The sequence below is a fragment of the Tympanuchus pallidicinctus genome, unplaced genomic scaffold (assembly GCF_026119805.1).
Source record: "Tympanuchus pallidicinctus isolate F22 unplaced genomic scaffold, pur_lepc_1.0 scaffold2, whole genome shotgun sequence".
NCBI classification, from domain to species: domain Eukaryota; kingdom Metazoa; phylum Chordata; class Aves; order Galliformes; family Phasianidae; genus Tympanuchus; species Tympanuchus pallidicinctus.
In genome coordinates, this window is record NW_026294721.1 from 14,579,398 (window position 1) to 14,594,281 (window position 14,884).

Sequence of the window (14,884 nt, forward strand, 5' to 3'; positions counted from 1 at the left end):
ATTACCGTCCAATTACTGCTGGTGAGAAAACAGTATTTTCAGTTCTCTTAGAGTGAACAGAAGTATTACTTTGCATGAATCAAACTGAATTGAACATAAACAAGGCTAAATTAACATTTCAGCTGCACAGGTTGCCACAGTTAAGCACAGCTGAGACATATTGATGGGAAAATACATAGAATGTTTGCCCTTTTGTTCCCTGTTGGGGGAAAAAAAATGGTTAAATGCAATCACACATGGTTAAGCTGTATAATTACAAAGCACTCCTTAAGATTAGCAACAGCCAGTGTTACCACTGCTTTCCCTTTTACATCCTAGAACACTTTCAGAAAACTGGAACTTGATTTATAAAGAATGATTTACATCAGCAACACCTATTAGCTACACTTCAAATAGAGATGTCCCTAATCACATGCATACTCAACATGTGGAAATGAAGGCTTCTTTGGGGGGACTTTTTACTCTGGAAGATTTGAAACCCCAAGTGGGTAAATTTATGAGGTTATCTGCCATTTGTGAAGTATTCGTCCAGAACTTTAAAGAGGTAACACATCAAATCCTGTTCATCCATACAATTAAAGATTACTTCAAATGCTCTGAAAACATTCATATCAGAGTATGGAGATGCTCCATGAAGGAGGTAGGGAAGCTAAGGGGCCATTCCTCAAAGAACAAAGAAACTATTGTTCTCTCCAAAATAAACAAAGATAAGAACTAACTCCTGCTTTGATTCTTTATTACTGTTCTGATTTAACATTAAAAAATGGATGCAATTTCCATCAGTCATTTTCTGAGTGACACTGCTGTACTAAGGCTCTCATACCAATGATACTACATATCAGCAAACCCCAACACTTTCCATGTGGTGATTTTGCTAGATAAACATATATCTACTTCTAGCTGAATTTTTCTGACATAACCATCTTTTTTTTTTTTTTTTTTTGGGGGGGGGGAAGGGAGGAGGGTAGGTTTGGGGTTGCATTTTGTTGTTGTTTAATTCAGGGATTATAACTGCTTTCTCTCAGAACCTAATGAACTCATGCTGAGATGTTATCACAGAATCATTTGAATTGGAAGGGAACCTTACAGGCCATCTAATCCAAGTGCCCCGCACTGAACAGGGACCCCTGCAGCTGCATCAGGTTGCTCAGAGCCCTGTCCATCCCGACCTGGTGTATGTGTAGGGATGGGGCAGGACCAGCTCTCTGGGTGACCTGTGCCAGTGCCTACCACCCTCATCATAACAAACTTCTTCCTTATATCCAACCTAAATCTCACCTCTTTTAGTTTGAAACCATTTGCTCTATCACAACAGACCGTGCTAAAGAATCTGTCCTTTCTTACAGAACCCCTTCAGATACTGAAAGGTGGCATTCAGGTCTCCCTGGAGCCTCCTGTTCTCCAGGCTGAACAGCCCCAGCTCTCAGCCTGTCCTCATAGGAGAGGTGTTCCAGCCCTTGGACCATTTCTGTGGCCCTCTGGATGCACACCAACTCCATGTCTCTCTTGTACTGAGAACTCCAACCTAGATGCAGCACTGCATGTGATGTCTCAGCAGCACAGAGTATTGGGACAGTATCACCTTCCTCGCCTCGCTGGCCACAATTCTTTTTATGCGGCCCAGGATACGGTTGGCTTTCTAGGCTACAAGGGCGCAACGCCGGTTTACACCCAGCCTGAGCACGCAGCCTTCTGATGCAAGCAACCCTGCTCGTCGTGGCCTAACGTCCCCGCGCGGTCCCGGCCTCGCAGCAAAGCTCGCTCTCAGAGCCCCGCCTCCCGCTCCCCGCCCTCCGGCCCGGCCCCGCTCGGCGCGGGCTGATGAGGCGCGCGGTGCGCCGGGGTCAGGTGTCGGCCCGCCGCGCGGGGCTGCGTGCCATGCTGCTGCCGTGGGTGCGGCGGGCGGACGCGCGCCGGCTGGCCCGGGTTCTGCCCTTGGCGTGCAGCTGCTCGCAGCGGAGTGCCCTGCCGCGGGGCTACAGCCAGGGGGCGGGCGGGAAGGTGAGGGGTGAGAGAGAGCCGCGCTGCTCGGGGATCCTGGCTGAGATCCACGTTTGGGGGCCCGAGAAGGAGAAGCTCTGTGTGCTTGTAAATTACAAATCGGAAGTATTTTCGTTAGTAGGGACGCAAAGCGGTCGTTCCTGTAGTTACGCTGTATCTGTGGCGGTTCATCCTGCTCCACCGGCGTCGCTCTGCGCTACAGCGTCCGTCCCAATCTGTTGCCAGCACTAACGCGTGCTCTTCCGCAGGCCCTGCTGCTGGGAGCCTACGCGAGCGAGCGGGAAGGCGGCGGCGCGCAGCTCAGCGCGGCGGGGGACGCGTTCGACGGCCGCGTGTCCGGGAGGCTGCGCGAGCTGCTGGCCGCGTGAGTGCTGCGTGCCGCGCTGGGGGAGGTGGAAGCGCCTGTAAACGCCAGCAAGAGCGGGGCGGTGTGCTTGGTCCTTGTTAGCGTTTAAACACGTAACCCTTCGCAGGCCGCGCGGCTTGGAGGGAAGCTCCTGGGGAAGAGATGCGAAGTATCTGTGGGGGCTGCTCTTTATCGGGATGAGCCGGCGCAGTGTGCGGCGCTGTGTGGCTGTGGGTTGAACGCAGCAGTTTAACTTTGTTACCGTACGGATCTGTTCACTGGAAGAAGCTTCTTGTGTTCTAGATGCGGGGCCCCTCTGAAGAAAGGCAAAGCACGCATATTCCATGGTTTGCATCAGGTACGGGCAGTGCGTTTTCGTATGTGTATTTCTGATGTGTGAGATTTGCCCTTATGGCTTACTTTAAGCTTGGTTCATTGGTGTGCATCACAGATATGACATATCACCCGCTTCAAGGTGTGCTTTTGGTGCCGTTTGAGAGGTCCCAGCACATCTAATGCCTCTGCACGGAGCTAACGAATACGATTTGTGCCTTGCCGAAGTGCTGCTAGGCAGCCGCTAGGTGTCCCCGTGTGAGTAATTGCATCGTATTTTAGGGCTATGTACAGATTTTAAACAAATCAGGTTGTAGGAATTATTGCCTGTCACCTGTAAGTTCCCATGTGCACAACAGACGAGTGATGTACCCAGCTAAAAGGCTGTCATGGATTCGTGGAAGACCCCTGGAAGGTCCCATTGCCCCAGCTGTACATACAGGATGGCCCCTGAAGTAAGCAGTAAATCTCCGCAGGTGAATGCAGTCGAAGGTGACCTTATGCACTTTTCTATGCGTGTAAGATAAAATCAGCTAAAAAAGGATAACCTGAATCATTGATCTTCTGGGAAGTTTGCACTAGTTCCACATTTTCAGAATTAAGACACTTTGTGGTGTCGTAGTTTGAAAGCCAACAGAATGTGACAGAGCTACTATTTGCAATGGAACGAAAAGGAAAGTCTAAGATTAAATTACTGCAAAATCTATTCACATACATAACCTTGAGTATGGTTTTATACAGATTTGAATTCATCCGTAAAGGTCTCCCTTCATCTTTGTTGTCTTTGCCTTTTTGCCTCCCGCTTCTGGTTTGTCAGGCACGTGGCTTGCCTGAATTCTGGATCTGCGTACCCCTGTGCAGCTTTGGTTTGGCACTTGGCTAATTGTGCCAGCTCCACTCCTGAGCTGAACTGCTAGGCTTAGGCTTTGAAGAGACTTTTTTAGATTGAATGTACTACTGAGCTAAAATGGTTGCACTTAGGCAGCTCACATCGGGCCTCTGTTCTGCAGCAAAAGCTGGATTTGTTTTTAAGACTTTTAGACTTTCCTGTAGAAGTATCTTTTGCTGTATGGTGAGCATAAAGCCATATCTGCTACAACAATTAAGTGTAAACAGTGCCCAACTGTTTGGATCCCTGTGGCAAATGACTGAGAGTGGAAGACGGTGTTACCACACTTTTTTAGAAGAAAATCTGTAACAAAGAGAATGTATTTTAATGCTGTTTGGCTTGATTTGGGAAACGTAGTCTTTGTAACAACCCTGTGCTGTGGCTGTAACAATGAGGAATCCATTTGTGTGTTGACTTTGTGTAGGACTTTCCAAGCGTGGTTGTAGTTGGTTTGGGTAAGAAGAATGCTGGAATAAATGACCAAGAAAACTGGAATGAAGACAAAGAAAATATCCGTGCAGCTGTTGCAGGTTAACTTTTCTAATTTTCTTAAGCCTTTCATCTAGAGAAGTCTTTTAATGGTGCCACATGTTCCATCATAACCACGTGAGCTATGAGCTGAGACAAGAGGTCAGTCGCACGCGTATGACGGCTCTCTGTCCCAAGAGCTAGACCAGACTAGCTGCCATGTTATACTGTTCATAAAAGCGTGGATGAAGTATTTTGTGAGAAAAGAATACAGAGCCTTAGCAAAAACTAAATCACAGCAAATATCTGATACCTATACTCATAGTCCATAACACTCCAGAATAATGGAGACTTTCTTTGGTATGGGCCAGGCTTAAAGGAATCAGAAGTTTAGGGCCTAATTGTTGCAATTTATCAAGTTACATTTTTCATCACCATTTGTCAATATGTGGTAATCAGCTTTTAAAATTGTTTTACCACGTGTTCATTTCAGTTAATTTATTTATGAACTTAGGTATCATAAGTAAACTTTTTTCCTGGAGGTGTTACATAGATCGTATCAGACACCTGTTTTGCTTTTCTGTGCAATATGACCTACTCATCCTGTACTGTATTTTTCAGTTGGTTGTAGACAGATCCAAGACCTGGAAATCCCCTGTGTTGAAGTGGACCCTTGTGGAGATGCTCAAGCAGCAGCAGAAGGTGCTGTCCTTGGATTGCATGAATACAATGAGCTGAAGCAAAAAAAGAAACCTGTAGTTACTCCTCAGCTTCATGGAAGGTGATGGCAAAAGGAAAAGTTGCTTGTATATTTATCCATTTGTCTATTTCTTAAATTATGCATGCTTGTTCATGAGAAAAATGAAACTGAAAGAACAGGCCCAGCAGCAATCTCTCTCTTATCTCCTCCTAATCCTTTGAATTTCCTTAATTATTTTACACTCCAGGTACATTAATGGTGTTTGTTCCACACATTTTGTTAGTATGCCATGTTCTGAGGCTAAGAGTAAATAAATTCTGCTTCATATAAAAGAAGGGCAAGGATAAAAATAAAAGCAAAGATTACTTGAAACATGGTTCTGATGTAAAAGGATTTGCACTGGTACTGCATGCCAAAATTGTGGAGCAGAGACCAGACCATAGATACGTTTTACATAGTTCACTTGTTATATTTGCATTCACAGAATAAAATGCAAGGAGAAAAGCTTGGCTTCTAAGTAGATCTCACTGTTGCTTGAGAGGAGAAAGCAGACATTCCCATTTCCTATGCAGTCAGCTCTGTCTTTTGCTAGTGAAATTCTTGAGTGCAATGTGAGATGAGATCCAAATTCTACTCTTATCATGTAACCGTACTTCAGCAATGTGAAAAACAGAATTGAAGGCTTTATGTGGTAAATGAAAACTTTCATAACATGATTACAAATTTTGGAAGGCATATAAACCTTACGTTTAAGGATTTAATTCCAGAATAGTAAGGATTAGGAAAAGACCAAACGTATTAGGCAGTTTCACCCCTGCCTGCTCTGGGATTCTTCTAGCTTTCTCTGAAGCACTTGAAGCAGAGATGAGAACTAGACTAGATACACCATGGATCTCGCCTAGAATTTCTCATAGTCATGGTAATGGAACATTCTTGATTGCCTTAAATTAATGCTGATGTACTTTTGAGAAGGAGAGAACAAATGAATGCTGACATCTTTTTTTAAAGGTTGATGATCACGATTGTTACACATTGTTTTGTCTCTTTAGTGCTGGAAGTGAAGCCTGGCAGAAAGGTGTTATCTATGCGGAGGGTCAGAATCTCGCTCGGTACCTTATGGAGGCTCCAGCTAATTATATAACTCCAATCAAATTTGCTGAATGTATTGAACAGAAGCTTGGAAATTTTGCTAGCAATGTGAAGGTCCATATAAGGTAAAATCCCTTGACACTGCTTTTCTATTGAGTAAAAAAAGACCTTCCATGTTACTGAAATTAGTAGCATGCTCTCATTTTCATTCTGCTATCTCAAATAACAAAAGCAAGTGAAGTCTTTGTTGAAAAGGCCTAAAGGTGCCCAGACTGCAGGCTGCTCTCAGAATTAGGTGAGCAGAATAAGCAGATACTGTGACACAGCAAAATGATTAACTGCCAATTAGTCATGCTGTCAGTTATCTGCTTAATTGACACAAGGGCTGTGAAGGAGGAAGCCTGGTGAAGAATCAGTGAATAAATTACAGATACCAGATCCTTTTTACACCTCTTTTGTTCCCAATCGTTATATATACCTTTCTTTTTCTTGTTTATTTGGGTGTGGTAATTAAATATCCTTTATTGCTTTTTTTTGTTTGTTTGCTTTTTGGTTTTTAAAACGTTGAGATAGGGCCCTAAAAGCCTTTGCAAATTGAATTTGCACAGCTAATGCTTCTTGTCCCTGAATTTCTAGTTACTGGCCTTCAGCAGAAATGGCTGGTTGCATTAATAAGTGCTGCAGGGTGTTCTGGTGAAAGGGAAAAGACTGAGGGAAATCAACTGTACACATAGTATCTGTTCTGATGGCAGAAAGCAAAAAAGTAAGGGGATGCAACACTGTTACTTCGTGCGCCTTCAAAGACACAGCCTGATAGGCAAGTTGAAGTTCAACGTTTCTCATGTAGAAAGTACAGATCTGGTCTTCTTTGAAAATAAAAAAACAAACAGTAACTTTGAGGCAGGACTTTTCTGTTTCACAAAAGAAATAACAGTGGGATTTGAATGATGGTTTCCAGTGTAACTAAAATTGAATTAATTGTGCACAAGCCTTCGAGAATCATAGTCTGTCAAAAAGAAACAAAAGCTCCTTGGTCAGCATCCCATTAAAAATATATATATATATATTTCTGTTCCAGGCCAGAGTCTTGGATAGCAACACAGCAGATGGGAGCATTCCTGAGTGTAGCCAAGGGTTCAGCTGAACCTCCCATCTTTCTGGAGATTCACTATTTAGGAGGTGCTAATGCAGATGACTCTCCCTTGGTATTTGTAGGAAAAGGAGTTACGTTTGACAGGTACGTATGGTGATACTCTAATGGTTTGGGGACAAGGGGAAACTATGCTTTAGTTATTAAAGGGTGGAGCTCAGATGGACTGTGCGTAACTCAGACAAAAGATGTGCACTTCAAAGTGTAATCCTGTAAAACACAGAGGTGAAGCCTTGCTTGTACCTTCCTACTAGTTCTGTTGAATGCAAAGATGCTTTTTCTTTTCCCAGCACATCTTTCAATGCTGTTCCAGTGAACCTCTCTATGTAGCAGATTGTGCTGCATTTCCCAGGAATAAAACAAGCTTCAGTGACTGAACAGTGTAAAACTGATGTGCTTTTGGCTTGTGAGGCAAAATGAAATCCAGGGGAAAGAAACAAAACTTTTTGTCTTTTTTTAATCTGAGTAAACCGTGGGATGAAGAATTCACATACTTCAAATTGCAGTCTGCCCCTGGACACGTAGATCACATTTAAGCCAAGTAGAAACAGTTGGTTCTTTGCAGCAGGTTCTCATGTGGGACAGAAAAAGCAGTTACACATACTGAAGAATTTATCAGTCTGTTCTCCTTCCATATGATTGACTTTACCAAATCTACTATTCTTCTTTTTTACTCTATTATGAAGACTGCAGAGTGCATGAGAACTGGTTTGTTAGTCCACTGCAGATTACCTGAATTCTTATGGTGCAGAGGAAGTAATTTAGGTGTATTTTAGCTGAAAACTAGTCTGCTTGGGTGTTGTAAGAAGAAACCACAGTCTAGTATTTACTGATTTTTATTTATTTATTTATTTATTTATTTATTTTCTCCATGCTAAAACATAGTGATGGACAGAGTGCTTGTGTTTACTAATGTATGTAACGTCTAACATCTCCAAGCTGGCTAACATTTATTCTGTTATTTCAGTGGTGGCATTTCACTGAAGCCATCATCGGGTATGGATGCGATGAGAGCAGATATGGGAGGGGCTGCAACGGTCTGTTCAGCCATTGTGACAGCAGCAGCTTTAAATCTGCCTCTTAACATAATTGGTAAGTGCTTGGTAAGTGTGAGAATCTGAAAGCTTTCATTCTACAAGATTCTCTGTAGACAAAGGCATTTTCTATATCAGCAGTGATAACTTGTAAGACACTGTCTTACAGAAATGTCACAGGCTCTTACAGACCTGCTTCTCTCATTCCCTACCTCAGCCTCTCTTCTGTTTTCACTTGCTTATCAAAAATCCTTACTTTTGCAATATAATAATGCAAGGCAGAATTAAAAAAATAAATAAATAAATAAAAAATTAAGGCATGATTTTTAGAATTTAGAAGAGGGACTGGGGCACCTCACCTGTGAAGAAAGGTTGAGGGAACTGAGCTTGTTTAGCTTGGAGAAGGGAAGGCTCTGGGGAGATCTCACTGCAGCCTTCCAGTACTCGAAGGGAGCATGTAAACAGGAGGGGGAATGGCTGTTTATGAGGGTGGATAGTGATAGGACAAGGGGGAATGGTTTTAAATTGAAACAGGGGAGGTTTAGGTTAGACATTAGGAGGAAGTTTTTCACACAGAGGGTGATGATGCACTGGAACAGGTTGCCCAAGGAGGCTGTGGATGCCCCATCCCTGGAGGCATTCAAGGCCAGGCTGGATGTGGCTCTGGGCAGCCTGCTCTGGTGGTTGGTGACCCTGCAAGTAGCAGGGAGGTTGAAACTAGGTGATCAGTGTGGTCCTTTTCAACCCAGGCCATTCTATGATTCTGTGACTTGATTGTTAATAAACCTGTTTTTAGTGGGTTTTGTCCTGATGCTTTGTTACAAGAAGGAATTTGGATACCTATAAAAGCCATTAGAAATGAAAAGGAGTTAGCTGAGCTACCTCTGTTTGCCAAAGCTGAGGAGGATGGTGTATCAGCTTTTTCCTTCGGAGCGTGTCTCAGCAGAAATTTTAAAACAACAGAATAAGCTGTCTGATACTAGTTTGTAGTTATGAACAGTGGTTATTGCTTCTCCAGAAATGCTGTACAGTTAGAATTAAATCAGTTGATTCAGAAATTGTTAAAAAACCATTCCCTGATGAGATGTAGTCCGTTCTAGGTTAAGTTTTATGTTTGAAAACTGTAGCTTCCAGGTAATATTTTAGTTGCTGACGTGCTTCAACCAGTAGAGGGCAGCGAACCACACATTCTCACAAGATTCATGCTTACAAGTATCCCAAGGGAAGTAGTAAGCAAAAATCTGCAGAGCAGAAATCTGTGTACTTAACTCCAGTGAATAGCAGCAGTTTGCAGTTCTCTCATTGCTCTCTCAGTGCTTCATGCTTTGGGCAGGACACAGGAGGGGGTTATCCATGGGAATGGGGGCTGTCTTTCATCCCATTCACTGTTTTCACATCGACTGAGAGCTCGTGTTTGCTCTTATGGTTGGCATTCTATGGCAATTCCTTGGACCCCTCTTGACATTACACAACGAGGAGAGCTTGAACAGCTCAGAGTTCAGAAGTCTGATTTTCAGAAAGAAATAACTCCCTTTATATGTTACTAGTTCTTCATATATGGAAGAGATAAGGTAGTACCTCTTGACAGAAGCTTCGGTGAATTTTAAAGCTCCTCTGCTTTTGCTTGCCGGAGTATATGAAGTAGAAGTAAATCCTAGTGGTAAAATGGTGTAGGGGAAAAAAAGCTCTGGTGCAACACGCAGAGAAATCCCACTGATTGAAAATCAGACCATGTGACTTTCAGCGACCAGGAAAATTCAGATATTGAGCAATTCAAGGTGAAAATCCTACTGCTTTCTTAAGTTTGTTGTTTGTTTCCTAACTACTTTTTTAAATCTCTTTTGAGAAAGATGCTAGTAATGCACTTTTTTTTTTTTCCTCTCTGAGGTTTGGCACCCCTCTGTGAAAACATGCCCAGTGGTAAGGCAAACAAGCCTGGGGATGTCGTTAGAGCCAAGAACGGAAAAACAATCCAGGTATGCCTATGAAACTTGGATTTTTGAGTACTCTGAGTGAATTGGTTCAATCAGTTGCATCACTGTAGTCAGAGGATATGCAATGCAATGTAAGTTATTTACAAATGTATGTTATTAATTAGGAATTGCAATCACAGGCTTTTTTCAAACATATTTAAACATATTTGAAGAGGTTAGACATGTTCTACACATCCCTAATAAAAACTGGAAAGTATGGTAACAATGAACATGCTACAAAATATTGTCAGCTCAAGAGGCTGCAACGATGCTTATAAACACGGGCTCTCAGAATGAGAAACACAACTTGCTTCTGGCACACCTTTGAGGACAGTCACCTGCTGTCTGGAGTAAGATGTAAGTGTATTAGTTCCCTGTTGATATAATTAAGGTCTTTACCATGCCAGCTGCTCTGTACAAGCAGAACATCGTAAGATCTGTCAATTCAAAGCACACTGCCATACTATTATTTCATATTTAATCCAAGCTATACTAATTCAATATATTAAATGGTGCAGAAAGTTACTGTGCAGTAGACTGCTGACTTTGTGCAGAAGAAGATGGCTTACTCAATATTTCTGTCTGGATTTCTGTGATTCAAGCTTTGACCTTGAGGTTCTCTCTGCAGTACTGAGTTTGGTGGCATTCAGCTTGGAGGGAGAAGACTGCATGCATATTCCTCCTGCAATGAGAACTCTAGAAGAAATAGCTCGTGGGTCAGAGTGCGTGCAATTGATCTTGCAGATTTCATTATAAGCTTTCTCTGAAAGGAGAAAAAATCAGTAGCCCATGCATCTATTTTCTTCTTTAGAGGAAAAAAGTTTCAAGATTCAAAGAGAAAGCAGTTTCACAAGGAAGCACTTCCTGGCACACATCTGTGCATTCTTGCAGATCCCTCTCCTTCACAGTTTCTATGAGCCATGTTTCACTGAGTAAATTTTGATTAATTTCCTTGGGCTTGTGACAGTGTAGTCACAATCTGACAGCTGTTTAAGAGAATGTGCGAAAAATAAGTCGGTTAATGGGGTGTTTTCAGTAGTTAATCTCTTTTTATTGATTTTTTTTTTTCCACCTGGAGGTTGATAACACAGATGCAGAAGGAAGACTGCTATTAGCTGATGCTCTCTGTTATGCCCACAGTTTTAATGCAAGGGCTATTGTGAATGCTGCAACATTAACAGGTAAGCAGTCACCCTTCCCTGCTTCACTTTGGAAGCCAACTTCTTGTTATTCTCATATTAAATATTCTCATATTAAATGGTCTGTGAATTTGTTGTACTATGCATACAAAGACAGCCTGAAGCTGAAAGCAGGTGAGATGACTTGGCATGCTGCAGGACAAGAGCTTGTCCAAATTCTGTTCTAACAGCTTGTACAGCTGCAGCATGTCTCCAAGACTGGGGGTATTGGCATGCATGGAGCACAGTAAGCAATGTAGATGAAGTTGGGCCTGGCCCAGCTGAGCTGGAAAGGATAAGTCCAGGAGGACTTATGCAGACTTGAATGTCTCTGCACAAAGTTTTCCCATGCTTCTGTTTCTGGCTGAGCTTAATAGTAGATTCCAGGCAATTATGTCACTCAACATCTTGCCTAAGCACATTCAACCCCCAGAGATGGCTATGTGGTGCAGAGATACTGGTGAAGCTGTGGAAAACTTTGCTAGTTCTGGCACTAGCCGTGCTGAAGCCAAAACAGCTTCTTTGTGAACAGCCTCCTGGTTGCCTGAGTTCTGACCTACCCAGCACCACTTCTTCCATTACCTGAGCTATCTCAATCTCCATGATCCTACCTAATAGGAGAATCAATACCATCTTCTCAGGAAGTCACTTCAGTGAAACATCACAGAATGGCCAGGGTTGGAAGGGATCTCAAGGATCATGAATCTCCAACCCCCCTGCCACAGGCAGGGCCACCAACCTCCCCATTTCATACTAGACCAGGCTGCCCAGGGCCCCATCCAACCTGGCCTCGAACACCTTCAGGGACGGGGCATCCACAGCCTCTCTGGGCAGCCTGTTCCAGCACCTCACCACTCTCATAGTAAAGAACTTCTCCCTGAAACATCTCTTATTTCATGTGCATATTTTGCATAGTCGCAAACATAAAACATTCTGTTTCTTCTCAATAGTTATATGCGAATGGAGTTATAATTTTAAACATGTAAAAATTAGCACTGTGTACGCATCTCATGAACTGCAGCAACAACCTATCATAGCTACAATCACTTCAGGTATGACAGATTGTTGCTGAAATGTGAGCAAATATGGAAGAACAGATCAAATAAGAGTCCATTGTTTTGCTTAATAAACAAGCTGAGAAAAATAATCACCTCTCTCTCTCTGCTTTAAATCATGTTCCTCAAGCTTAACACATTCAAATGTTTGGAAAATGTTTATAGAGAGAAGCAATATTGATTTTAAGATGGTTGACTTGTGTAAAAGTATTTCCATGACAGGAGAAATGGGCTTCTCCCACTCCAGGCTATTGTTTGGGATCCTTTGGCACCAGGCAGGAAGGAGGACAGCTCCTGCAGAAATTTCTGACACTGAGTATTTTGCTTTTTAAATCTCCCTGGGATTGAGTGCCTGAAATAGCATCAGCGTTAGAGAAGCACATCTGTGACAACCAAAAAGTAACTGTGTATGTGATCGCTCTGCTTTAGGCGTGGTTTATTATTTTGATGGTGATTATTGTCATTTAAATTAAATTTGTGTATGCTGTGCAACAACCTCTGTGGGTGAAGTTCACAGAAGGAAAAGTACCAGATAGAAAATTGGATGAGTTCATAAACTTGAAAAAGTCTGATTTTCTATGTAGAAACTGTAATTATCTGTAATCATTTAGTGGGGTTTTTTTCTTTCTTTCTTTCTTTCTTTTTTTTTTTGAAAAAGACTTATTGCTGAATGCATTAGATTAGGTACATTACTATTAAGCTGAAAACAGTCAATTTTTATGAGATCTGGAATGCAATTTTCATGAATTCTTGTCCTGTTAGTTTAGCCTTTAAGCAACTTTAATTTTTATTTTTTTAAATAAGTGAAAGTGCACTAAAATCTGTAGGTCTTATGGACTTCAGAAATCATTGGTAGTGAGAATTAGAAAAGGAAGTACTGTGAGGAGTCTGTATGCAGGGTAATAACTCCAAAGTCTAACTAATGTAACTGCAAAGTCCACCTTTGCACTCACTGTATAAATTTCAAGCTGTCTTTCTATAGGTGCCATGGATGTTGCACTGGGGTCTGCTGCAACTGGAGTGTTCACAAATTCATCTTGGCTTTGGAATCACCTTTATGAGGTAGGCCATCAGCATTATTATCAAATGATAATTTTGTTAATAGCTGCTGTTTCTAAAAAATTAGTGACTTTCTTTAAAGAAAGTCTTACCTGATACAAATCTAATTGTTACTGTATTTGAAATCTCGTAGGAATGTGTTAGTATTGTATTTAATTGAAAAATACATAATTAAGACCCTTAATTGCTGCTTCCTGGATTTATATCACACAGCACAAAGCATGCATCATGATTTTGAGTGGTGTTGGCACCCTTTGACAACATACTGCATGTGTAGAAGCTCTGGATTATTGACAGTGATTAGATTTTGTTAAAAAGGTAATTGGTGTTGTTAAAAGCCAGACCAAAAGAGACATTCACACCTTGCAAGTGCCTGAGATGTGATGGACATGGGGAGTCTCTGAAGGGAAGGATCTGTGAAAATGTATATTACCAGGAAAATATGTTAATAGGGAAGAGAAGTATTCTTTATATTTTGCTTTTTGATTACCACCACCAAAATAGGATTCAGTTTTGTTTGCACTGTATTTCCAAATAGCTGACATTATTTTGGACCATAGAAAATTTTACAGAGTGGTCAAAGTTAGAAAAGGATAAAAATGCACAATGCTGATGCTTATAAATGCAGTTTAAAAATGGGAGGGAGAGGAAAAAACAGCAACCCCCTCACACAAAAAAGAGCAGTGAACTTTGCCCAGAGTCACCTTTTCTTTTTCAGGCCAGCATCGTGACAGGAGACCGAGTGTGGAGAATGCCTCTTTTTGAACATTACACAAAACAAGTAACAGACTGCCCTCTCGCAGACCTGAGTAACATTGGGAAGTACAGCAGGTAACGCTGCACCATCTCTCACACCCTCTCCTCACAGCCTGCAGCCCAGCGCTTGGGCTGGCGGTGTTGCTTTAGAAACGATCCCTCTTTCTGCTTCCTGCAGAGCTGGAGGAGCGTGCACGGCTGCTGCCTTCCTGAAGGAGTTTGTGACTGCCCCTCACTGGGCTCACCTGGACATTGCTGGTGTGATGGCCAACAAGGACGAGGTGCCATACCTGCGGAAGGGCATGGCTGGGCGCCCCACCAGGACGCTCGTGGAGTTTGCGGCTCGGTTAAGCCAAGACAGTCACAGTCCCAAATAAAATGCTTAAACGTTCATTCTAAAATCATCCGCTCTGCCTTAAGGAAAAAAAAATGCAGTAATGTCTGGGTAAGTGAGTGCCCCAGACATACTTTCACAGAAGTGATGAACTGCACATTTTATAAATCACAAACATCTCACTTGTGAGACTTTTCTTCCTCTGTTATACAGCTTTAAAGTAAAAATACGCTGCTGGACCTACCTGAGGTATTTAATACCAGACTGTGACCATGGGAAATGCTGTATGTATGAAGCAAGCACAGTTCTTGTAAACAATAAATCTTGCACAGTGTGTTTTGATTAAGAGAGAACTGACGGGGGGGGGGGAAGCGGAGCTGTGCGTGTTGGGGGTGCCCTCACCTGTGGTTGTGCTCCTGTGAGCTGTGGCAATGCTTGCAGAACCAGCGATGCATCACGCAGACTGGGCGTGATGTAGGATAGCGGTTTTGGTTTCAAGAACGGGGGAGGTGCCGTCAG

At 42.5% G+C, this 14,884-nt stretch overlaps 1 protein-coding gene across 1 annotated transcript; it reads left to right on the top strand.

The window, feature by feature from the left end:
- Positions 1-1,813: 1,813 nt before the first annotated feature.
- Positions 1,814-14,701, top strand: LAP3 (leucine aminopeptidase 3). The gene is made up of 13 exons (XM_052682822.1): positions 1,814-2,001; positions 2,250-2,365; positions 2,651-2,705; positions 3,994-4,099; positions 4,659-4,818; positions 5,787-5,951; positions 6,905-7,063; positions 7,944-8,068; positions 9,898-9,986; positions 11,062-11,164; positions 13,199-13,278; positions 13,994-14,106; positions 14,210-14,701. Exons 1-13 carry the CDS (start codon positions 1,822-1,824, stop codon positions 14,406-14,408), a joined length of 1,650 nt encoding a protein of 549 aa, XP_052538782.1. The 5' UTR covers positions 1,814-1,821; the 3' UTR covers positions 14,409-14,701.
- Positions 14,702-14,884: the final 183 nt, after the last annotated feature.